General features: G+C 36.7%; 1 protein-coding gene across 1 annotated transcript; it reads left to right on the top strand.

Annotated features, from left to right (window-relative positions):
* The first annotated feature begins 39 nt into the window (after nucleotides 1-39).
* On the top strand, nucleotides 40-2,356 carry LOC135202301 (thyroid hormone receptor alpha-like). Its single transcript, XM_064231625.1, has one exon. It carries the CDS (start codon nucleotides 565-567, stop codon nucleotides 1,990-1,992), a length of 1,428 nt encoding a protein of 475 aa, XP_064087695.1. The 5' UTR covers nucleotides 40-564; the 3' UTR covers nucleotides 1,993-2,356.
* The last annotated feature ends 23,423 nt before the right edge of the window (nucleotides 2,357-25,779 follow it).

The following is a 25,779-nucleotide window of genomic DNA, read 5'->3' as shown; positions in this document are numbered from 1 at the left end:
GGCCACTTTCCAAACAATGTTCAGGTCACGGATCTCTCGATCGCTGAATTACTTCCGGCCTCAGGTGGACAGAATCAGTATTGTCTCCAACCGGACAGACAGTGCTAAGTCCCAGTAAAAAATGGCTGTATGCTAGGTGTTGAATAATTACTTTAAACACCTGCAACATCACTGAATACGTCAAGGGTTCATATATTGCAAACTCCTCCATATATATACTTATCCTTATATTTTTGTAAATTAAAATTAGTATAATATTTTCCAATCATGGAATCCACGAACTCTTTTATCTCGTGGTGACTTTCAGTGAAGTTCTTATTGTTCAGAGGGATGCAGTTTTCTCTTGCTGTTTATCTTGGGCGTATATGTCAGCTCGAGTTTTCAAACCCTATGGGTTCATTAGGCAAAATTTTGGGATTTCATGTAGGAGTTATTTCTTTCTGCAAACATCACATCTTGGCAAGTGTATCAATGGTATTATTAAACAAAAATAGATCCATTACAATTCTTCACTGATCAGTAAATATATTCTCTAGAAATGAAACTAATAGGAGTGAAAATCCCATGATCTGTCTTCTGTCATATAACTTAATTCTTACTCTTCTGATTTACAGGTTCCAGAAATGTGAGAAGGTCGGGATGAAAATGGACTGGGTCATGACGGAGTCTGGCAGGATGAACCTCTTCAAGAACCGTCTTGCTAGAACCCGGCAGATGAAGGAAGAGAAAAAGAAGGAGAGGCTTTATGGGGACCTTCCCAGGGCTCTGTCATTTAATGACGCCTTTGCCATCAAGAAGATCCTCGACACCTTGCACGCGACCTTCGGATCAATGCCATACCCAGAGGAGTGCAAAGGCGACTCCATCGACTCTCTGTCCAATATCTTCGTCTACCTCTGCAAGAGGTTCGGTAAGTTCTTCCTGAAGATCACCGAGGACACTGACCTGTGTGAGGAAGACAAGACTCTATTGCTCAAGAATGGGATATCGATGTCCCTCTATATCAGTGGTGCTCACATGTACGACCCAGTGTCGCGCAGCTGGCCAGCATCCACAACCCATGAATCCATCAAAGTCCCTCACCTGACGCTGGAGACCCTCGAGAAGCTCGCCACCATCCCAGACGCTTTCAGCACCATCATGAAGTTCTACAGCGCTTACGAGAACGACCTTAAGGACCACGTGGTTGCAGTGCTCATGTACCTCATCTCCTTTTTCTTGTCTGATGACCCTTGCTTAATCGACTGCACAAGTGTCCAAAAGCAGCAGAACGAGTATCTGGGGTATCTGAAGAGATACCTTGTGGCCAGGGACGGCCAGAAAAGCGTCTCAGGGATATTCCGTAAGCTCCTGGATGGCATCAACTACGTCAAAGATATCCTCAAGTACCACACTATGGTCGACATCAAGCCTACCATAGACCACACGAATCTCTCCGTCTTTGCCAAGGACGCCATAGCCCAGTCAATGGCCAACCTCATGAACCAGATCGAGATGTCATTCAAAAGGACCTTCCCCCCTTACGCCTCCATCCTGAAGGAGGAGGAGAAGGAGGCACTGGGCATGGGCAGCCACTCCACAGCGCTCGTCAAGGAGAGAGGCACCGCAGTCATGCAGAATCATCCAGACACAATAGCCTTGTTTGGGTCGACGACGCGGACCGACCAGCTGATCGTGTCCCCTTTCCTCAAGCTGATCGAGTGGAACAAGGCTGGTCCGGAGCAGTTGCCTCGCGTGAAGCCGTCCTTAGAGGGTATTCCGGCCAGTGAAGCAGCAGCGGAGGGAAGGAGCAGCAGCGGCAGTGAAACGGAGGAAGCCTCGGCCGGAGGGAACACGGAGGAGGAGGTCGACGTCGACGCCGTCTGTGATATTTTGAAGAAGTTGTCCCACACCGACGACCCCAAGATGATCAACATCTTCAAAGAAAACATTCCAAAAGAATTACTGGAGAAGTTCTCTCGCAACCTGGCGGATCACCACCACCAGTTGTAATGGCGGCGCGGTTGTCTAGTGTTTCGTTAATCAAAACAAACTGCTGTCTGCTGACTCCCGTGTTTGTTTCTTATCCAGTGTACTACACGTGCTGTCTGCTGACTCCCGTGTTTGTTTCTTATCCAGTGTACTACACGTGTTACCACGAACGCTTTTTAAGGAAGCCACCGTCGTCGTCAGATGTTCAAATCACAGGTGTATAAATGTAGTATGTTCTGTTTTCTCTTCGTCTTCTTCTTTTAATTAAGGCAACAAGAAAGTCACCTCAATGCACAGACAGGAACTGTGAACGTAGAGGGAAATTTTCATATGTCTGGGGACATACTGTGAGCATATACGTGTATGTAGTATGTTTGAGTAAATTGATCTAAATTATTATATATATATATATATATCTATATATATATATATATTTTTTTTTTTTTTTTATATATATATAATATATATATATATATATATATATATATATATATATATATATATATATATATATATTTAATGTATATATTTTATAATATATATATTTATATATATATATATATATATATATATATAGATATATATATATATATATATATATATAATATATATATATATATATATATATATATATATATATATATAATATATATATATATATATATATATATATATAGTATATATTATATATATATACAAATCTAATAAAAGGAGCAATACAATATGAAATGATGAGATTTAAGTAGGAGAAGAATTAAAAGAAATCATTTTCAGTGTACAGTCTATTGTAAAACAATCATGAATAAATGTTGAATAACTCTTACACTTGCCCCCTACAAATTTGAAAGTACAACTTCAGTCAACCTCATCAATATGGTTTGTGATGGAAATAAATGTTATATATTGTAAAACGGCGAATTATTATTTACCTCTTATTCTACGTACTATTCGAAGAAGAACAAAATGCGATTCTTGTTTTAAAAAGTAACGCAGGCACAGTTGGCAATAAAAAAAAAGTGGGTTTAAAAAATAATGTCAAAAAAAAGGGGTAGGTTTCCAGGAATGAAAGGAGGCATGGAGTGGTTTCTCTCGGGAAAGTTTCAGAAAAAAAAAAAAAAAAAAAAAAAAAAAAAAAAAAAAGGAGTCCAAGTAACAAATTCGCTTCTCTTTCTTTTGAGATGTTTCCATGAACGTCTTCAGGGATACACTTGAAAACTCTGAAACGGAAGGAAAGGAGTTATTACTCCTCGTTTCCTATAGTTTCTCATTTGGACCACTGACTTGAAATTCAAGCTTCCAAAGAATATACGGTGTTCATTAGGAGGAAGTAAAGGGAAATACAGAAAGAAGAGATCCCTCCCATTTATTAAAAAAGAAAGAAAATGAAGAAATAGGCAAACAGATAAAAAAAAATGTATTAAAAGGCAAGAAGACGATTAGTATTAGGGCGGTAATGCGTTGTATTTTCGCTTGAACTTCCAAAGTTCCAACACGACAACTTCTGAAGCGCCTCAGTGGCGTGATCGGTAAGGTCTTGGCCTGGGTCCCGAGTTCGATTCTCGGGCATTCCACAGAGGGATTACAGATGTGTATTTCTTGTGATAAAAGTTCACTCTCGACGTGGTTCGGAAGTCACGTAAAGCCGTTGGTCTCGTTGCTGAATAACCACTGGTTCCATGCAACGTAAAACACCATACACACAAACAAACAAGACAACTTCAGGGAAGCTGTTCCAGAGTCCAGCGGTGTGAGGTATAAAAGACCTCTGGAACAAGTTGCAGTGGTGGACTGTCGTCACCCATCCAGGCAAAACCAGAATAAACTTTAAACCTTCAAGACAAGACCAGCGTTAAATACAGTGAAGAGAAGGGTGAGTTTGGGGGTTGGACAGCAAGATAAAGATTGACTGATTCAAACATTAATTTATTTGGTGTCGCAAAATCACAGGTCAACGAAACCGGGAAATATGTTCATAAAGGCTGTTCATAAAGGCTATAAAACGGTATCAAACATTAATAATAAGCGATAAAATTAATTAAAATCATAAAAGGTCTTAAAAATGTATACTGGATGCTTAAGTCTACCATTAACAATAAATTATAATTTGTTAAAAAGTCCAACTCATTTCATAAACAAAAAAACAAAAAAAGTACTAGTATGGTATTTGCTTAAGAAAATGAATAACTAACTCCAGAATTACGCTAAGACGTAATAGTTAGAGAAGGTGGGTAGCAAAAGTGAAGAAGGTAGCATAATGAAAGCAAAAGTAAAAGCTGAAAAGCCGGTGCCGAAAGGAGACTACAGTGAGCCACGTGCGGCGCGAAGAGGCGCTAATCGGCAGCAAGGACAAGAAGGCGAAGATCATCTCATATTCGAAGAACAATAGAGGGAAAATTTATTCAGGGAGGTAGGAGGGGAAAAGGAAAAAAAACAAAACATTCATCCCAACATACAAGAGAGAGATTCGATCTCAACAAAGACTGGGACAAAACAATGCCATAAATAAACTCGGCAGCAACTCTCCGGTTGAATGAGACATCCTGTGGATAAAGGTAGGGTAAAATAGCCTCAAGTTTATCATTCTTCCCACGCGCGCGCGCGCAAGCGTGCGTAGGAAATTTTAATTTGCCAAAGTCGGCACCAAAAGCCAAAGATATATCGGTATAACGAATGTTTGTACTGTCGGCCAAAAAACTGATGGCAGAGTTTCATAATTTTTCGTTCACCTGCCTGACGCACGATTCATACCTTATTTATCTATTTTTCTTTTCAAAGATGGAATGGAAGAAATCATGTGTAATGACGTTAAAAACAGTCACTTATATCTTTAGAACATTATGTTATGTTATTGCGTAAAACTATTTTCCATATAGCAAAATTGACGTGAACGAAACGAAGTGATAAAAAACGTCATATCACAACCATAGATATACATTACCAAATAGATAGGAGACACCTATCACTAGTAGGATCGCATAAACATAGTCCTTAAATTATTATTTCAATATTAAGTTGAAGGTAGGTTAACTATTCCATTTATTAAATTTTACAGAAAACACTGGAATCTCACAAAATGCTATAAGATTTAAAAACAAAAAGAAAAAAAAAACTATATCCTAACTGTTAACGAGGCGACATCACTCTATTGCTTTTGATGTTATGTGCACGGGAATCTAATGTCAATGTGTCATTTATCGGTCTAAGAGACATCCCTCGATGAGCGAGAGACAATTATTGCACTGCATTCGGTGCAAGTTCCTGTTAGAGAGATATCAAGAAAGCTTAATAAACCAGAGAGAATCATACATAGATGAATCAAATTGTTTAAAGAACGGCAAAATTTAGAACATGGGCCTAGAGGTGGAACACCTCGAAGCACCACAAGAGAGTAAGAAAATACAGTAGTGTAAATGTTGCTGAGCAACATTCATTTGTGAACTTTGAATTCTAGTGCCCCGTCACGACATTGTTGAACCAGGAATCATAACTAGCTCTACGCTTATAACTGGTGTCTGATGAATACTTTAGATGGAGAGGAAGAGATTTTTAAATCTACACTTGAAATCTTTGATAGTTGTCTAAGCAAACTTATCTTTGATGGATGAGAGATTCAGTTAGGCTTACTCTTTTTGTTTTGTTTTTTTATCGGTGGTCAGTCAATACTACGGATAGGGAGGGAAACAGTTTCAATGATGCATGCATTTTTTTTTCTTCAAAACCTAAAGAATACATTTTATTGGGAGATACTTTATTAACATCGGCCTAATCCCTCCATCACTCCTATACGCCACCTCCGCTCTCTTCTACATCTCAGGCGACTTGATCCGACTTCTCGTTACGAACTCCATCGCGTGAAAGCATCACTAATGATAACGGTATTTTAAAATTCCCCGCACCGACAACGGGCGCCTTAAAATGCATGTTTATAAAATATTTTCTGTTCAAAGAAACTTTATCTTTCATTCCACAAAATATGTGCATACACTCGTGTTACATCCTGTAGCCGTCGAAGAGCAACCCTTGATTAAAGCAGTAGGTTTTTCTCAAAAAAAAAAAAAAAAAAAAACACATGAAATAGACTTAAACGAGAACGTCACCTTTCATATTTCTTATCCTTTCAGCTACTTATAATATGCTTATGGTAGTAGGTCTAGGTATACATGTGAAACTAATTTGAATTAATTTCTATTTAGAAGAAATGAATAACTACAGAAAGATCAACCTAGAAAGCTTTAATGAAAGTAAGCCTTTCTTAATGTATTCGTCAGTTTTGAATCCCACACCTTTCCAACGTGTCCAAATGAAACAGGATGATATGCAAGGTAATTCGATAAAAAATAAGACTGTATTATATTCATTTGATTTTTTTATGATTGCTTTTTGACTTTGAATAGCTAGGTCTGAGTTAAGTATGTTAAGCAATTATGAAAAGGAGACCAAAGGACAAAATTAGTTTAATTAAACATCGTTTTCAAAGAATTAACGCCTTGATGTATTATTTATCGGCTGTAGGAGACGAAATGACAACACCCCAGTGCAGTACGATACGTTGAGTCAAGACTCGAGCGGCAGCAAAGCCAACTTCAAAATCTTCGGTATGCTGTGACTGTCACGAAGCTAGAGTTGAGAATAAAATTAGAAATCGTGGACCCATCGGTATATATTTTCCTTACTTTGCAAAATAATTATCTTTAAGAAAACTTTACATAATTATCTTTAATACGTTGAATAATTCTACTCAATTCTAATGTAATTTATCTTAAGTATAGCACCTTTGAAAGGAAATAATATTTATTGTTAAGTAAATAATCTGGCACCTGCATATGGCAATATTTCCATAACGGACAATGAATTAAGAAACTACGCCAATTCTTCGTTGACCGTCTGTACACTAGAAAACCTAGTGTGTGTGTGTGTGTGTGAGAGAGAGAGAGAGAGAGAGAGACCCAGTTTCTCAAAATATCATAGACGTTAGGGGGAGTGGTCTCGCTGCTCTATGCACTGATACAACTTGAAATATGATTCTATAAGGCTAAATGATAATTATGCACATACATTTATAAATAAGATCATGAATCTTCTTCATTGCCAAGCTTCCCAAAAAGCCAAATGTCAAGTGAAAAGGGGAAGAAGAAAGGTGTTAATGTAAATAAATAAATAAGTAAATAAACAAATAATTAAACTATATATATATATATATATATATATATATATATATATAATATATATATATATATATATATATATATATAGTCAATTGGAGCCGCTTTAGGACAGCATTTTACCACGCAAAGTGGAAACAGGAGAGCCCTCAGTTACCATAAACCTCTACGTCACTTCAGCGTCACTCTTGTCACTCCAGGACCGTATTAGGAATCTCCAACAGCAGGTAGTTTGTATCGAGGAACCGTACCTGCCTTCGGGATGGAGAAGAACCGGTCGTACCAAAACAATACCTCCAACGAGAGATAAGATAAAGTATTCAGCTGTCATGACACTCTTCTACAGTGGGAAAAGTGTCTCTGCTTGACTTTGTGACTTGAAACTCTTCTTCTTCTAATAATAATAATAATAATAACAATAATAGTAACAATAATAATAAAATCCGAGTGAATCTTGTTTGTCCTTTCCCGAGTGACAGTAGGGGTAACATGACACAGCTCTCCATCCCCTGCAAACCTGTTTTTCCACCCACGGTGACAGTAGTGGAGACATGACACAGCCAACCATCTCCTGTAAATCTGTTTGTCCAACCCGGGTAGGGCTAGGTAAGTAAGGGATCGGGAGGGTAGGGCAAACACCAGTGCCGGGTTCCAGCGCACGTAGTGTGCGCCAAGAAGCTCGTAATAATAATACTAATAGCAAAGAGCTAGGGGCAAAGACATTATCGCAGAATGCGTTTTACTAGATAAAATAAAAATAAAAAATTTTACATGTATTGTTAGTAGATTTCTTGCTCATTTTTTATTTTCTTATTTTTGCATGAATGAAAAACTGTTCTTCAAACCTAGGAATTTCTGTTACTCAATGCCAGCGACAAGTTTACATTAACATTTCCAAATGACAACAAAGGTCAGAGCGCCTAAAGAAAAAAAAATGTATTTCGTAAAAAGAAAACAAAATTAATATCTTTCATTACAAAACACGCAAACCTATTGATGAATTCCCTCATTTCACTCAAATTTGTAAATCAGTCTTACCAGTTCGAAAAATACCGGAAGCTCCTGTAAATTTGATGTGAAAACCTATAAAACTCAGAAAATCATTCATTCAAACTTATAAATAAATGAACTCAATTCAGTCAAATATGTAAATCGACTATGAACACCGGAAGCTCTCCTGTAAATTTGATCTGAAAAAACCTATAAAACTAAAACGTTTCATACAATCTTACAGATTTATACATTACAATCAAATACGCAACTGACTCTTACCAGGCAGTAAATTAACGTTCAGATATTATGAAAACGAAAAAGCTAAAAAAACTCAAGGTATTAAAAGTATGAAGGAAGAAGCGAATTTTCATCCAGGATTCCGTAAAAAATCGTGAAATAAATATGTATGAAAACTGCTGGCTTGGTAATCCGGACTGGCTTGTGATGTATTGGTAGATTTTGTAAAATTTGTATTCAAAACTTTCTTAGCTACCTCTCTCTCTCTCTCTCTCTCTCTCTCTCTCTCTCTTATATATATATATATATATATATATATATATATAATATATATATATATATATATATATATATATGCATACATATATACATATATATATGCATACATATATACATACACACACACACACACACACACACACACACACACATATATATATATATATATATATATATATATATATATATATATATATATATATTCGCGTTCCACGCCATTGGGTCCTAGGTTTATAGTAGTTTTAAGTAAATCAATGACTTGTCTGAAATTTAATGCCTTTAGAACAGGAAAATTAATCAGTGCTTACGGTGGACCGACAAAGAGGCAGCGAACAGAATAGTAGGGTAATGCAGTGAAAAATATGCTACTCTACAGAATTGGTTCAAGAGAAACACTATGAGCGCACTAAAATAAAGTATAATTCCACTTAAAATGCAAAGATATTGCAGGGACCACTATAGAATCCTGTGGCACTATCTACTACATTAAAAATGGTTATTAAGACTAACTAGTGTCATACCAGGTATGGATTGATGTAACTAAATAACTAGATTTTACATCTAAGATTAGCACGTTCTAAGAGTAAGTAGGATTTCCTTCGACGAGTCTGACGCCGAACAGGAAGTAAATGCTCTGCTCTTATACAGTAACTGTGATCACTTGAGAAATGATGCACTTGGTATGTGGTTCAAAGACACCGTTGCTTGAGACACAGATGGCCACAAGAGGACTGTCAGTAAATCTGCATGACAGTCAAAATTGTAATGACTGAAGCAAAGAGTTTGCAAGAATTTGCCCTACCAATAGCGTGAGCGCAAAAGCAAAGTTACGTAATTTGCCCTATGATTTCAACCAGAGTTTTACTCGAATATTCTTGCCACAAAATATAACAACTCACTGATAAAAAATATGACTACATCACTTCACTAGTAACATGAATAAATAGTCACTAAAATAACAGGTCACTTCTCATTGGATTATAATAGGGAGACAAAACTCAAAATGGATTGAGGATCTGGGAATAGGGTGGGGGTTTCAGGAACAGGGACTGATTGACAGACACTGATAGCTAATCGATGTAGGATGACATGAGCCAGTAGAATTCGTCGTCGAGGAACTTACATCGTCTCGCTACCAATGAATGGAGAAGGTAGGTCGACCGAGTAGACGGTCACACAAGGCCATAGTGAGTGGTATGGAAAAAGGTAAAGTGAAATGCTCGTCTGAGCATAAGTCCAGGAAGGACTTGTAGACTTCTTGCTCGAGTCTGACTGAAAGGCACCAAACCGACTGAGTGCAGTGTTGGGCTTCTTTAGTCTCTCTCAACTTGTTATGGACAACTGGGTCCAGAGATACCTACAGACGTCGGGTATTGTGACAAGACCAACCTGGAGCACTTATATCCCCATCAGTGCAGTCGCCATCTTGGATGTTTTCGATGGTCAGTTGGCATTGTTCAAATCTTCCACACAGGCCATCTTCATCCTCAGGTAGTGCTGGAAGAAAACAGTATTTCGACAGTATCTCTTGTCTACAGCCTACAACAAAAGAAGGGCGGTGCAAGGGAGAGAAAGGATAGGCAGGGTGGAGTTACTAGGTTCAAAAGGCAAGGTTCAGGTCAGATCTTAAATGACCTGCAGATGGGTCAAAAGAGGATGGCCGCCAGAGGGTAGGTGTTAATGAGGATATCATGACCTAAGGGAAATTAATAAAATAGGAGTGGTGTGAGAATTGAACTGTCTCCCTTTCCACGTGTTTTGACCAAATTCAGGTGGCCAGCTATAGCTGATAGTCGTGAGGGGCTTAATGTCAGTTAGAGGATGTTAGAAGGGATTATATGAAATTGGAAGCCGTTAAGGGGTGACGCAGGTGTTATCAAACATGCTGTGACCGGCGCTAATGATAGGTAGCGAATACTGACAGGATTTCGCTATGACCTGAGATGAGGTTTCTGAATGACGGAGAGGGTACAAACTATACGACAAGCGAGCCGAATCTAAATTGATTTATTTTGACACTGAGCTGTCGTTTCTGTCATTAACGAGATTCTGGGAGTGTTTGTGATTAAATCATAAACACCCCCAGAATCAATTTTATTTGACAGTGAAACTAATTTGAACCAATTTCCCCACTACTGTGCCCATACATTCTCTAAAGATGAAAACATCCCTAGGGCAACCCTTTTTGTTTTCCTCTTTTACTTTATTTGTACTTTGAGCAAGAATTTAAAAATGAGACTAAAATGCTGGCAAGTAACATAAAATGATGTATGCAACTACATAATATATATATATATATATATATATATATATATATATATATATATATATATATATATATGTGTGTGTGTGTGTGTGTGTGTGTGTGTGTGTGTGTGTATGTATATTACTTATATATATACATAGATAAATATAACATAAGTGCGCTGTAGATAAAAGGCTCCGTAAATCTGAAAAATTGATTCAGGGTTTCCTCGAAGGTAATTATAATTAAAAGCTTGGGATTCACTGCACTAGGAACCATTAACTGGAAAAGCGTCTCTCTCGTCAAATTTGCATTGAAATGAATAACGGGCCATTATTGCCATTTCCTGCATGCAACCGAGCGGTCGTTTACCTCAACACTAGCAATCAACAAGCTCGCAAAAGGCATTTTGTGGACAGACTCCCTTCTATCAATCTTCAAATTGCGTTGGCACATTTTGGAATTGTATTACTATATCTAGAGAGAGAAGGAACGTACGTAAATATTAATTATTATTATTATTATTATTATTATTATTATTATTATTATTATTATTATTATTATTATTAATTTTGGATTTTGCGTTAGCAAGTTTGGTATATTACTTGACTTAGAGAGAAGGACTTATTATTATTATGATTATTATTATTATTATTATTATTAATTATTATTATTATTAGATTATTTATTATTAATTTTGGATTTGCGTTAGCAGTGGATAGTAAATTTCTTGATCTAGAGAGAGGAACTAATTATTATTATTATTATTATTATTATTATTATTATTATTATTAATTATTATTTTATTATTAAGTTTTGGATTTTGCGTAGCAATTTTGGATACGTATTACTTGATCTAGAGAGAAGGAACTAATTATTATCATTATTATTATTATTATTATTATATTATTATTATTATTATTATTATTATTATTATTATTATTATTATTATTAACAATTTGGATTTTGCGTTAGCAGGTTTTGGATTGTTACTTGATCTAGAGATAAGTGACACTATCATTTTTATTATTATTATTATTATTATTATTATTATTATTATTATTATTATTATTATTATTATTATCACTCTGAATGCAGTTCAACTTACAACTTCTCCTTCTCAACTTGGCGTATAAGAGTCTTCGTTTCAACAGGAATAATAAGTGAATAATAATAAATGAATGATAATTGAACTTCGGAAAGCTGCTTTATAATTCACGTGCTGAAACGAAGAAACTTTATATATATATATATATATATATATATATATATATATATATATATATATATATATATATATATATATATATGGGGATACAATCCACAATGAAGTAAAATCCTCTTGTAGTTTATAATATATATTCTTGTACAGGATTAAAGCTTTCGACCATCACCTGTGGTCTTGTTCACATTTTAGTGAACAAGACCACAGGTGATGGTCGAAAGCTTTAATCCTGTACAAGAATATATGTTATAAACTACAAGAGGATTTTACTTCATTGTGGATTGTATCCCCATTTACTTAGAGGTACGACATAGTTCCTTATATATATATTGTGATATTATGTATACCATGTCTCTGTTCTCTGTAATTTATGTCGCTTTGTACATATTTATTCTTGTAGTGGTACTCCTTCTTACCACTAGGTTTGTAACACTTGTTTTCCTGTTTTGACCTTTTGTATCCTTGCCTAACTTTTCGTTACTGTTCGTCATTTAAGTATCCTTGTCGTTCATTTAGTTTACTTGGCATTGTAATATTTTTGAGGAGGGAGAGTCGCTCTCAGGCCACCTTAACGACAACATATTCTGTATACACGGTGTAGGATAATCATCTTCCTATTGTTAAAGTAAGTCAGTGTGTTTTCTTTTATTTTGTGTTTCGTTGGTATACTTAATTCAGGTGTTTGTTTAATTGTTTGTCTGTGTGTTCGTTCATTGGTTCATATAATTGTGTTGGTTTAACTTGCGAATTGTTTTCTACTAAAGTAAATGTCAATGTAATTGCTTGTTATTTCTATTATTAAATGGTTATATTTGTGATCTGAGTTTTACACGTTCCTTCATTGATTGATATTTCTTAAATGTTCTTATTATAAGCTGTAACCAGGCTAGGCTAAGGCTTAGTTTATAATAATTTTGGGGGCCTGTCCGGGATCTTAAACAAGTAAACACACCTGATTAAAGAACTACCAAAGTACTGACAGTCAGTCACCGTGAATGTTACCGCCCAACGTACGAGTAATTTCAAATTTTATACATTGGATTGATTTCGAATAGATTTATTACAGTATGTTGCGTGGGTTCTTTTCTCCTATTTATCTTATAGCGATTTCTCTCTACATTTAAGTCATTCAATTCATGTTTCGGACATCGCTATTATAGCTGCGGTCGTATCTAAGTTAATGTAGAAAGGAACAGAGTTCATTTACATTGGTTCGCCTTGTTTCAAATAGTTTTGGGAGAAATATTATTTTGAAACTCGTCTTTATGACATTATGGCATCATATTACCTTAGCGCCGTGTAATAGAGTAGGTTTGGAGTTTGACTGGCCTGACATTTCCGTATCTACGCTATTCGAAGCATCTAAGTATTATTGCTTTTCATATCGCTTCATTCGTACAGTTTTGTACCGGTCAATAATATATTTTACTACTTTATCGAAGCATCCAAGTATTAACTTTTCATTTTGATTCTTTCGTACCAGTAATTATATTATTTATTCTTACCCGACTTGCGTAAAGTAAGAATAGTTCAGTATTACATCACGTGATATATATTACGTATTCTGTAATTGTTTATGCATTGGGAACACTTCTCGTTGACTTTGCTACGTTCTCTTGTGGATTTTCAGTCTCAATGTTTTCAGTAGACGCATTTTTCAGTGACCCTAAGGGAAAACTCAACACTATAGTATATGCTAAAAAGAGTGAATTGTTGGCTTTGGCAGCTAAGTTTGAAGTAACTGCTAGTTCAAGAGACAGGAAAGATGACATAAAAAATGCCATTTTAGAATATATTATAGAGGAGGAAATTGTAGAAGAACACGAGGCTAGGAAATTCCTGAGTGCTAAGAAAGAAAGCTCAGACGTTGAGCATATGAGGTTAGCCATACAGTTAGAACAAGTAAAATTAGAGGCAGATAAGGAGAGAGAGACAAAAGTTAGAAGTAGAGAGACAAAAGTTAGAGATAGATAAAGAAAGGAAAAGGTATGACCTAGAAATGGAGAAAGCTAGATTAGATCATGAAGCTAGTCTAACTCAGAATATGGAAATTGAAAAAAGTAGGATTAGTATAGAACATAGTAGAATAATGGCCCTAGAATCTAATCAACCACTCAAGTTTGACTTGACTAAGAGTTTAAAGTTAGTCCCTGAATTTACAGAAACCGATGTAGATGCCTTTTTCCGTAATTTCGAAGATATTGCCTCAAATATGAAATGGCCAGTAGATCAATGGGTTTGGTTACTTAAATCCAAAGTCCAGGGTAAGGCTGCTATAGTGGTTAGTAATTTGGTAGGGGAAAGAAATTATACAGTAGTTAAGCAAGCTATTTTAGATGCATACATGGTAACTGCCGAGGGTCTTAGACAAAGATTTAGACAATACATTAAATCAAATGCTCAAACTTGGTATGAATTTGCAAATGAAAAACTAAGATTATTTCATAAATGGCTTAAGGCTGCCAATGTTAATAATTTTGAGGAACTCATTAACCTGATTGTGACTGAAGAATTCATGAGAAAACTGCCACAAAATATTAGAATGCATATTGCTGACCGCGAGGAAGAGGATTTAAAGAAATCTGCTATGTTAGCTGACCATTTTTTCTTGATACACAAAACACACAAAGGTACTGAGATGTTTGTAAAGCAAGGCAAAGCAACAGGGTTCAGTGGTGAGAAAGAGGGTGTTAAATATTGTTCATATTGTAAACAACAAGGTCATGACATAAATGAATGTAAAAACCCAACCTGTAAGAAATTAAGTTTTTTGGCTCTCCGCTGTCCTACCCCGATGTTTTGGTAAATATAAAGACGGTAAATTTAGCGTAAAAGGTAAAGGAACTATGGCATTGTAGTACGCCTGAAAGTGATTGCCTTGTTTGCTAATTATATTTCAGAGGGTACAGTAACAATTCCCAATGGTACTCCTGTTAAAGTAAGAATCTTACGTGATACTGGGTCAACCCAAAGCATGATTTTACATAGTGCAGTGCCTACAATTTCTTTGCTTGATGAAAAGGTACTAGTTAGGGATTTAAGTCACACTAACAGTTTGTCTTTAGCAGAGCTCAATTTAAACTGTGAATATGTATTTGGTAAAGTAAAGATTGCTGTTATCAACACACATTCCCTGTACATGATGTTCAAGTATTACTTGGAATGATTTAGCTGGTCAACTAACTTTACCTAACCTTATTTTGTATAATCAGCCACTGGATAATAACTCTAATGATTTGGATATCTTTGAACATGTAATTAAAGAAAATAATTTCATTAGTGACTTAGGTGAAAATGACATTGAGGAAGTAGACCGAAGTAGAGACCGATCAATGTGACCAGACTGAGAATTTTGTTGGTGTCGTAACTAGGGCAAAAGCCAAACAAGCTGTGAATGAAGGTGTCCCAGATAGATAAAGACAACCATTCCCTGTACTAATTCTGATTTGATAAACTTACAACGAGCAGATGTGACTTTAACTAATGCACTTAAACAAGCTTCCACTAAGGAAGGTAAGGTACCTGGCTATTACTTTGATAAAAGGAGTCCTGTTTAGGCTGTACCGACCAAGAAAGCTGTCCTCTAATGATACCTGGGCTAATAAAGAACAACTTTTAGTACCATTAATTTTACGTAAGAATATTTTGAGTGTTGCTCATCAAGCAGATTCCCATTTAGGAGTGTCAAAGACCTACAACCGTATAGCTAATGATTTCTTTTGGCCAGGTATGAAACATGATGTAATTGAATTTGTTAAAGAGTGTCATGTCTGTCAAGTAGTTGGAAAACCTAATGAGGTAATTCCAAAAGCACCCCTCATACCAATTGTAATACCACACGAACCTTTCAGTAAAGTCATAATTGACTGTGTAGGCTCATTGCCAAAAACTAAAGGTAATCAGTATATTTTGACTATACTTTGTCCTACCACTAGATACCCTATTGCAATTCCCCTTGGTAACATTTGTGCTAGAAAATATTGTGAAACACCTTTGTCCTACCACTAGATACCCTATTGCAATTCCCCTTGGTAACATTTGTGCTAGAAATATTGTGAAAACACCTCCTTAAAGTTTTCACCACTTATGGATTCACTAAAGAAATAGTGATCGGGGTACTAATTTCACAAGTGACCTTTTCAATGAAACTTTAAAGGAATTTAATGTAAAACATACTCTTGCATCACCATATCACCCACAATCACAAGGTGCTCTTGAAAGACACCATCAGACCTTAAAATCATTACTTCGAAAATTTTGTATGGAGACTGGAACAGACTGGGATGAGAGTTTAGACTTAATATTATTTGTAATTAGAGAAGTCCCTAATGATTCCTTAGGTATGTCACCGTTTGAGATGTTATTCGGACATAAAGTTAGGGGGCCACTACAAGTACTTAAAGATAAAATGTTGAACAATGATACCTTAGATAACGTACCTTAGATAACGTAACAGTAGGGCAGTATGTCGATAAATTAAAATGTAATTTTGAGAAAGTCCATAATTTTGCATTTAATAACTTAAAAAGTAGTCAAGATGCGATGAAGGAATACTTTGATCTAAAAACTAAAGTTCGTAAGTTTAAAGAAGGGGATTTTGTACTTGTATATTTCCCTACTCCTAGTTCTCCTCTCAAACATAAATTTTCTGGTCCTTATATAATTCAGAAATGTGTCAATAATAACAATTATATAATCAGTACTCCTGACAGAAGAAAGTAAACCCAAAATAGTTCATGTAAATCTCATCAAGAAATATCATGGTAATCCTCCAGTTGCTTTGCATTGTCTATCAGACTCTAATGTATTAGATTCTAAGAAATATAATGCATCAGCACACCAAGTAAAACCCCATTGCCACATGATGCAGATTTATATCACTCTAATTATTTTATTTCTTGGACAGTCTTACTAACCAGGAAATATTGTCAGAATATTCTAGTAATATTTTACAGCATCTACCCCGAAAGCAGAGGAGCCAGCTAGCAGAATTATTCCACAAATACAAGACCTATATGTGGGGATGTGCCTCAACGTTGCAGCGATGCTGAACACGACATTGAATTACAGCCGGGTACACGACCAATTCGTCAACACTATTACAGGACCAGCCTGGAAAAGCAGCAACGGATGAAGGAGGAAGTATCGTATTTACTGAAGAATGGACTGGCAACTAGAAGCACATCAGCTTGGGCGTCACCATGTCTTTTAGTTCCAAAACCAAACGGTAAAGTAAGGTTATGCACTGACTTTCGCCAAATAAACAATGTTACTATCAAAGATAGCTATCCATTACCAAGGATTGATGACATTTTAGATGCCATTGGTAATGCCAAATATTTATCACAAATCGATCTATTGCGTGGATATTATCAGATTCCACTAACAGATAGAGCAAAGCAAATATCTGCCTTCATAACCCCCTTTGGATTATTCCAATATGAGAGGCTTCAATTTGGGTTAACTAATGCCCCCCTGCCACCTTCCAGCGATTGGTGAATAGTGTAATTCAGGATCTTTATGGCAACATATGTGTACATCGACGATATTGTTGTGACATCTGACACCTTGGATGAGCACATCCATCGCTAAAAGCATTGTTTGGTCGTCTTCAGGAGTTTGGACTTACTATTCACTTAGGGAATCTTCATTTGGTAAAGGGAAGGTTAGGTATTTAGGCCACATCATAGGTAGTGGAGAAATTGTTCAAAAGATGAAAATATCAGTGCTATTGTTGAGTTCCCTGTCCCAAGAAATAGGAAAAGTCCTTTTAAAGATTTCTAGGCATGACCTCCATATTACAGGAAATTCTGTAAAAATTATAGTATAGTAGCCACTCCCTTGATTGACCTAACCAGCCCCAAAAATAAATTTGTATGGTCTTCTAATTGTCAACAAGCTTTTGATCAACTAAAGAATATACTTTCTCTAATCCTGTCCTTCTTGCTCCTGATCTTGCTCAACCTTTTATCATACAGATTGACGCCTGTGATACTGGCATTGGTGCTGTCTTGATGCAGAAGAACAGTGACACACAGATGCTGCATCCTGTTAGCTACTATTTCCTGCAAACTCAAAAACACCAACGTTCCTATGCGACCGTAGAAAAGGAGCTGCTGGCAATCGTCCTAACCTTGCAGAAATATGAAATATATTTCTCATCCAACATCCCGATCACCATCTTTACGGATCATAACCCACTAACCTTTCTCGGACGAGCGAGGTTAACAAATCAACGTATTTTCAGATGGTCTTTGTTTCTGCAAAACTTTGACCTAACCATCCACTACATCAAAGGAACTAATAACTGCATTGTGCGGATGCCTGTCTCGGACCCACATGGACTCCTGATAGTTTTTCTGGAATACACTTCATGAAACTTATAATGGTCCTGATAGGCCATTTCTTCAAAACGGGGAGGAGTGTGATATTATGTATACCATGTCTCTGTTCTCTGTATTATGTTCGCTTGTACATATTTATTCTTGTAGTGGTAACTCCTTCTTACCACTAGGTTTGTACACTTGTTTTTCCTGTTTTGACCTTTTGTATCCTTGCCTAACTTTTTCGTTACTGGTTCGTCATTTAAGTATCCCTTGTCGTTCATTTAGTTTACTTTGGCTTGTAATATTTTGAGGAGGGAGAGTCGCTCTCAGGCCACCTTAACGACAACATATTCTGTATACACGGTGTAGGATAATCATCTTCCTATTGTTAAAGTAAGTCAGTGTGTTTTCTTATTTTGTTTCGTTGGTATACTTAATTCAGGTGTTTGTTTAATTGTTTGTCTGTGTTCGTTCATTGGTTCATATAATTGTGTTGGTTTAACTTGCGAATTGTTTTCTACTAAAGTAAATGTCAATGTAATTGCTTGTTATTTCTATTAAATGGTTATATTTTGTGATCTGAGTTTTACACGTTCCTTCATTGATTGATATTGGCTTAAATGTTCTTATTATAAGCTGTAACAGGCTAGGCTAAGGCTTAGTTTATAATATATATATATATATATATTTATATATATATATATATATATAATATATCTCAACGACATAGAGTACCATGATTTAATATTATTATTATTATTAAGATAATAACTTGAGCAATTCCTTCACAGCAGAATGTCCAGTGAGAAACTAACGAAGCCTATTCCAACGAAGATAACCATAGAAATAAGTCTTACAGCTACATAAATTGTAAAACATTTCCAAAAATATAAGCAACCCCTACCCCTCCCCCCAAAAAAAAAAATAAAAACAGGAAATAAGCAACAAGTTAAATCGGTAAGTATTAAGGAGAGGTGGGACGGCAACCTCACTTCAAAAAATCAATGCTTTTAGACGCTGGGAAAAGACTCTGGCAAGCTGGCGTAAGTGAATTGCAAATAAGTTACAATCTTTGCGTTGACTTCATCCTGTGAGACTATTATTAAAGAGACTGGCAGCGAATTAGAAGAACAGATTAAAGTGATTTACAAACGACTTTCACGACCATCTTAACATTTTCACATTCTCCTAACGGGAGCTCCAGCAGTACAAATCCTGTTATGCTTCCAGAATTAATGTTAAACGAAGACCACAAACTTTCTTCTGCCCACACGATCAAAATTCACTCAGCTGCCACTGCAGGCTAGCACAGAACACTAGCAAGTGTAAAAAGGCAAAAATAGTAAGTAAATGTTAGTCTTAACAGCACAACGACAGCTATCGAGCAAATGCGAATCTTATATGCGAATTTGTGATGTGAAACCAAGGGGTAATCATAAATGAAGGCCTATGTTTCTCCCTTCTACTCTTCTAGTATACACCTTCCTCTTAAAGGAAAGAGTTACTCGTTGAACGGGTGGTTTTCGTGCTCGCCTACCAATCTGGTAATCTGAGGTTGGATTCTCCGCTCGGCCAACGCGGAACCAGAAGAATTTATTTCTGGTGACAGAAATTCATTTCTCGATGTAATGTGGTTCTGATCCCACCATAAGCTGTAGGTCCCGTTGCTACGAAACCAATTTGTTCCTAGCCACGTAAAAAATATGTAATCCTTCGGGCCAGCCCTAGGAGCACTGTTAATCAGCTCAGTGGTCTGGTAAAACTAAGATATACTTAACTTGAAGGAAATGCTTCCAGAGGGTGTTGGCAGCTTTTATGGGATAAAGTTGTTAGGCCTACGTATACCATTCTCCACTCTGGTTACACCCTAGCAAGAGACCTAGGAAAGTCGATTACCTAACAGCTGTCTACTCCACTACTTTAGTCAAAAAGATACAAAGGATTTTTCGGAAACTGACTCAAGGTGATAGCTACGAGAGATCGAGAGATGAATTTCGTATGTTAACAGATGGTCAGGCCGTGAAAGCACCACAGAAACTGGAGTCTAGTGGGATAAGGCAACATTTTACAAAGGCGACAATTGACGGGGACGGGGAGGGGGTTGGGGGGGGGGGGATGCCCCACCCACGACTCAACTCCCCCCCCCCCCCCCCCTCTCCAACCCCTCTCCAAGCCTTAACTTGATCCCCTCAACCCTGAGGCCCCTAGAAGTAACATGTTTTCTTTATAAATGTCCAATCATAAATATATAAAATTTCTCGGAAATATTACGTTTCTTGATCCTTGTCTGTCTACTAGCTACCATTGATGAAGAGATAAATAAACAGTAGTGGGAGTATATAGTTTTTGTGGCGTCAAAAACCACATAAAATAGCTCAAAACAAAAAAACAGCTTATTATGTTCGCTTCCCTCGCCAAACCGTCTTTGCCTCCCCCAAAGAAAAACCTGAAATGACGCCCCATCATTTTTATGAGAGATATTGCAGTGTGTTCTTTTCATTACTCTTGAAATTACATGATACAAGTACGGAATTAATTAGGCCGCAAACCAATCGAGTAACTTTTTCGCACATCCGTAAGTCCGTATAAACTTTTCAATCGGTAAATCAGAAAAACCCACATCCCAACACATTTCATAGCCGTATGAATTTTTTTTTAAGCTCTGTGCTCTTAGACAGAGAGAGAGAGAGAGAGAGAGAGAGAGAGAGAGAGAGAGAGAGAGAGCGTTAGTTCCCGAGCAGAATCACGATGCGGTTTAGTCATTGACAAAATTAGCTGGTAGCTCCTAGCATACTTCATTATGATGATAGAAGACACTGAAATATTGTTCATGAATTTTTCATGATAGTCCTGATATTTCATTCAACTGAAAGACACTGAAATATGGTCGATTAATGGTTTTTTTTTATAGTTTCCAGATTTAATTTAGATGAAAGACGTTGATATATGATTTTCTGATAGTCTTCGTATTTCATTCAGATGAAAGACCGAAAAGTGGTCGGTTCATGAATTTCTTTCAATAGTTTTCGTACTTCACCAATAGGCTATGAAATACAGTTCATGAATTCTACTAAAAAAGTCCTCATGTTTCATTGAGGTGAAAAACATTGGAATTTGGTACACGATTCTCAATGAGTTTTCGTACTTCACTAAGATGAAATACACAGAAATTTGACAAGACGTAAGGCCAGGAAATACGGTTGGTTCGTCACGCATAGCTCATGAATTTCCTTTTTTCATATCTATACAGGATCAAACACTATGGTTCAAGAATCCTGACAACAGCGTTCGTACTTCATTCAAGTGCAAGACACCGAAATCTGGCTGGTTCATGAATTTCCCCAAAAAGTCTTCAGAGTCTATGAAAATGAGAGACGCAGAACTATGGTTGGTTCTGTAATTTTCAAAACTGTCTGAAATCTGGTTCACAAATTTTCTGAAAGTTCTTATACTTCATCAAGACGACATGACAATAAGACTTTCATTAGAATGAAAGACACTGGAAAATATTTCGTGAATTTTCTAAGCGGTTACCGAGTTTTCCCTAATAATAATCTTCGGGTTTTCATCAAGATGAAGACACTGAATTACAAGGTTTATAGACACACTGGGATGTGGCGTCTTGCATCTGGAAGCCGAATAATGTCATGGCTCTTTTTCCCAAGAGCCATCGCACCTGTAAGGAGCGTTCGAATGGCAGTTACGTGTGACGACGTGTTCGGCTTACAAATAAATGCATCGACTGTTATGTTGAGAGGGTAGGAGCAGTTTCGAATGAACGGTACATATATCATCATCATCATCATCATCAGCCATTGCTAGTCCACACTGCAGGACAAATTTTCTTAGCTCGTCAATCCATCGTCTTCTCTTCCCTCCCCTGCTTCTGTCATTCTTTTTGTCCATCTATTATCTGACATTCTCATTATATCTCCTGCCCACGTCCATTTCTTTTTCTTACTTGTTGTTAGAATATCGTCTACTTTAGTTTGCTCTCGTATCCATGTTGCTCTCTTTCCGTCTCTTAGTGTTATTCCCATCATTATTCTTTCCGTAGCTCTTTGAGTTGTAATTAGCTTAAGTTCCAAGGCTTTAGTAAGGCTCCAAGTTTTTGATGCATACGTTAATATGGCAGGACCGTCGGTATATATATATATATATATATATATATATATATATATATATATATATATATATATATATATATATATATATATAGGTTGTACGTGATACGTTTATCGCACTGGTAATAAATCTTCTGTACATAAATGTCAGTTAAAAGATTAATGTTCTTGTACGATTGATGTTCACATAGTTGGTTAACATTTTACGAGCTTTTTCTTTATCGTAATAATCAGAGGAAAACTCTGGTATGCTTGGAGTGGATGGTCCTGGCAGGTGCGACGGCAGCTTTTGGCTTTATCTAACAGATGAATGAGGCGTCTAAACAGAAATCTCGCTGGCTGGAATTATTCGAAATAGGACAATTTCAGTGGAAATGCCCACAAAGACAAACATTCTCGATACAGAATGAAAACTGAGGCGTTCAAATATCAAGGGTCTCCAGGGGCTGATTAGAAAAAAAAGCGTGAGAAAAACACGCGTTTGTAAATTGGCATTTTCAAACACGCATATCACCATCCTTGTTAGATAATGGGGTTTTCGACCACTTTGGAGTCTACATATGCAATTGCGCTTTTCCATGATTAAAGTAGGATATTTTCAGAAAACTTTGGAGCAAAAAAAAAAAAAAAAAAAAAAAAAAATTGCGCCTTGGAGCTCTGGGGACCCTTAATATTGTGAACGCCTCAATTAAGAAACACGAAATGCCCTTTAAATACCCTCGGAATAAAATACCCATCAATGCCCTCAAGGGGCAATAATATCTCATTAGGTGTTAATCAATTTCAAATGAATTACATATCAAGACGAAACGGCACCCGCATTCATTTTATTGCCGGAAAGTTAAAAATAGTGAAAAAAAAAAAATGGGATTTTTCTTAGATAGTGATTACCCGCAAGGGTTTTATACCCCTGTGTGTACCCACCTTTGCTACGTGTTAAGTACAAGCCTGTTGGGGATGACCGTAAAAATATAAACAAAAGACTGTCAATATCATATCACGACCTCCAAAGAAATATTAGTCCCAGACAACCACCCCCGAAAACACTTAGCGGGGTCACTATCTAGGAAAGGTCCCAAACACATACTGGAGGTTAGTGAAGGGTGACAGATGGATTGATTGATTGACTGACTGGTGTTACAACATCGAAGGTCATCGACGCCGTTAAGAACCTACAGGTTTAAAACGTACAGACTTTTACAGTCTATCATGGATTGCCACTTATGTAGATATACTGCATAGATGGCTGTGGAACATAAGTATCAGAAAAGCAGATATTGTGACGCAAGAATGTGTGGGAAATCAGCAATAATTATCAATATTAATAAAGACACTAGAAAAAAAGAACTTGTAAGAATAACATAGCAATATTTCAATGAGTTTCATGAAAAAATTCACAATTAGGATCAACTGGGGCAGAAAGCAATGCAGCTGGAGGCCGACGGCACTAAGCAAAAAACCTTGACCACTACTTGCAGAGATCTGCATAAGGGCAAACTGTGAGCAATGAACTTCCCCTCTTCGGAGAGAACAGGAACCAGAAAGCTCTGGGTAAAAAAATGTCCTTGAGAAAATATTATTATTATTATTATTATTATTATTATTATTATTATTATTATTATTATTATTATATTATTATTCACAAAAATCCCATAATAGGAAAAGTCACTAAAATGGCGAGGGAATCCGCAGTGGCGTAAATTTAAATATACATTCGAATTATTATATATAAGAATGTTTGTATATTATTTCTGATAATATATCAACATTTACGCGACTGTGGAATTGTTCACCAGTATTATTATTATTATTATTATTATTATTATTATTTATTTTTTTTTGGTTCTACCACAGTCCTCTAATTCGACTGGGTGGTATTTATAGTGTGGGGTTCCGGGTTGCATCCTGCCTCCTTAGGAGTCCATCACTTTTCTAACTATGTGCGCCGTTTCTAGGATCACACTCTTCTGCATGAGTCCTGGAGCTACTTCAGCCTCTAGTTTTTCCAGATTCCTTTTCAGGGATCTTGGGATCGTGCCTAGTGTGAATTATTATTATTATTATTACTATTATTATTATTATTATAATGTACTTATTTTGTGATGGCGCCCGAAGATCACTGTACAGCAGCATACCAGAAGATATCCTCATGATGTCCTATACTGTACCCTTTGGAAAGCGTGCTGATGATGATGATGATGAAGACGACGATAACGAGAGAGAGAGAGAGAGAGAGAGAGAGAGAGAGAGAGACTCAAAACATGTGAGAGAACATCCGACGCTGTATTATCATGTATTCAAGAAAGCTTCTTGGTATTTTATAATTCATTTCCGTTCAGTCGATGATGGCGACGCATCGGAAAATCCTTTGACCGCAAACGGACTGAATTCGTCGCCGCAGAGAGAGAGAGAGAGAGAGAGAGAGAGAGAGAGAGAGAGAGAGAGAGAGACCTTCTTGAATGGGCTGCCTAATCGTTGGCCTCAAAGCACCTTCGTTAAAGGAGCAGCCAAAGAGCGACGTCAGTCAAAATGCAATCGAAGAAGATACGGAGAGCTTGATCGGCCATTTATTTTCACTCCTGTTAATCGACGCCACCTATCACCGATTCCGAAGGGCGACTCAGACTTTGAAGGGCTTTTAAGGCCGAATGTCGCCTGTCCGGCGTCCTTATGAATGCGTCATTAAGGGAGAGACCCGGGGACGTACGATTCAGTGCAAATTCTGAAACCAGGATTGATCAGTCTTGTAGCTTAATTAAGGATGTTAAATGCAAGGCGCTGGTTTGCACGAAGACAAGAGCCCATTTTATCTATTCATTTGGCGGGGTATCGAACCTATTTTGAGGACGTTTTGGCTTCTGGTGATGGTCCGGGGAATTTAGTATATAAACACGTCGTCGTCACAACCTCAGTGAATTTTTTCATTTTCATTTTATTTTTATTTTTTTTAGCCTTTCTGATGTTTCTTCTCAAAAGCGTCACACTCCCACGTTTTTCATTTATCTTTTAAACCATCGTTTAATGAGCTCCTTATGAAAACATTCGTCAAACCTGATATGTAAAAAAAAAAAAACCCGCATTTTTCTAAACAATACAAACCTAACCTAACCTACCCAACTTTACCTAACCTAATGGAACCATCCTTACCGAGCAGAGGGTTATCGGACCCCATCTCAAAACACCTCCGACCACAATTGTATTTTTTTGCTTACTCGGG

The sequence above is a fragment of the Macrobrachium nipponense genome, chromosome 30, assembly GCF_015104395.2.
Source record: "Macrobrachium nipponense isolate FS-2020 chromosome 30, ASM1510439v2, whole genome shotgun sequence".
NCBI lineage: Eukaryota > Metazoa > Arthropoda > Malacostraca > Decapoda > Palaemonidae > Macrobrachium > Macrobrachium nipponense.
This window is presented reverse-complemented; position numbering and strand designations above follow the sequence as displayed.

Excerpts from the sequence above, each read along its gene's own strand:
- LOC135202301 (XM_064231625.1), top strand. The coding sequence starts at position 565 with ATGATCTGTCTTCTGTCATATAACTTAATTCTTACTCTTCTGATTTAC.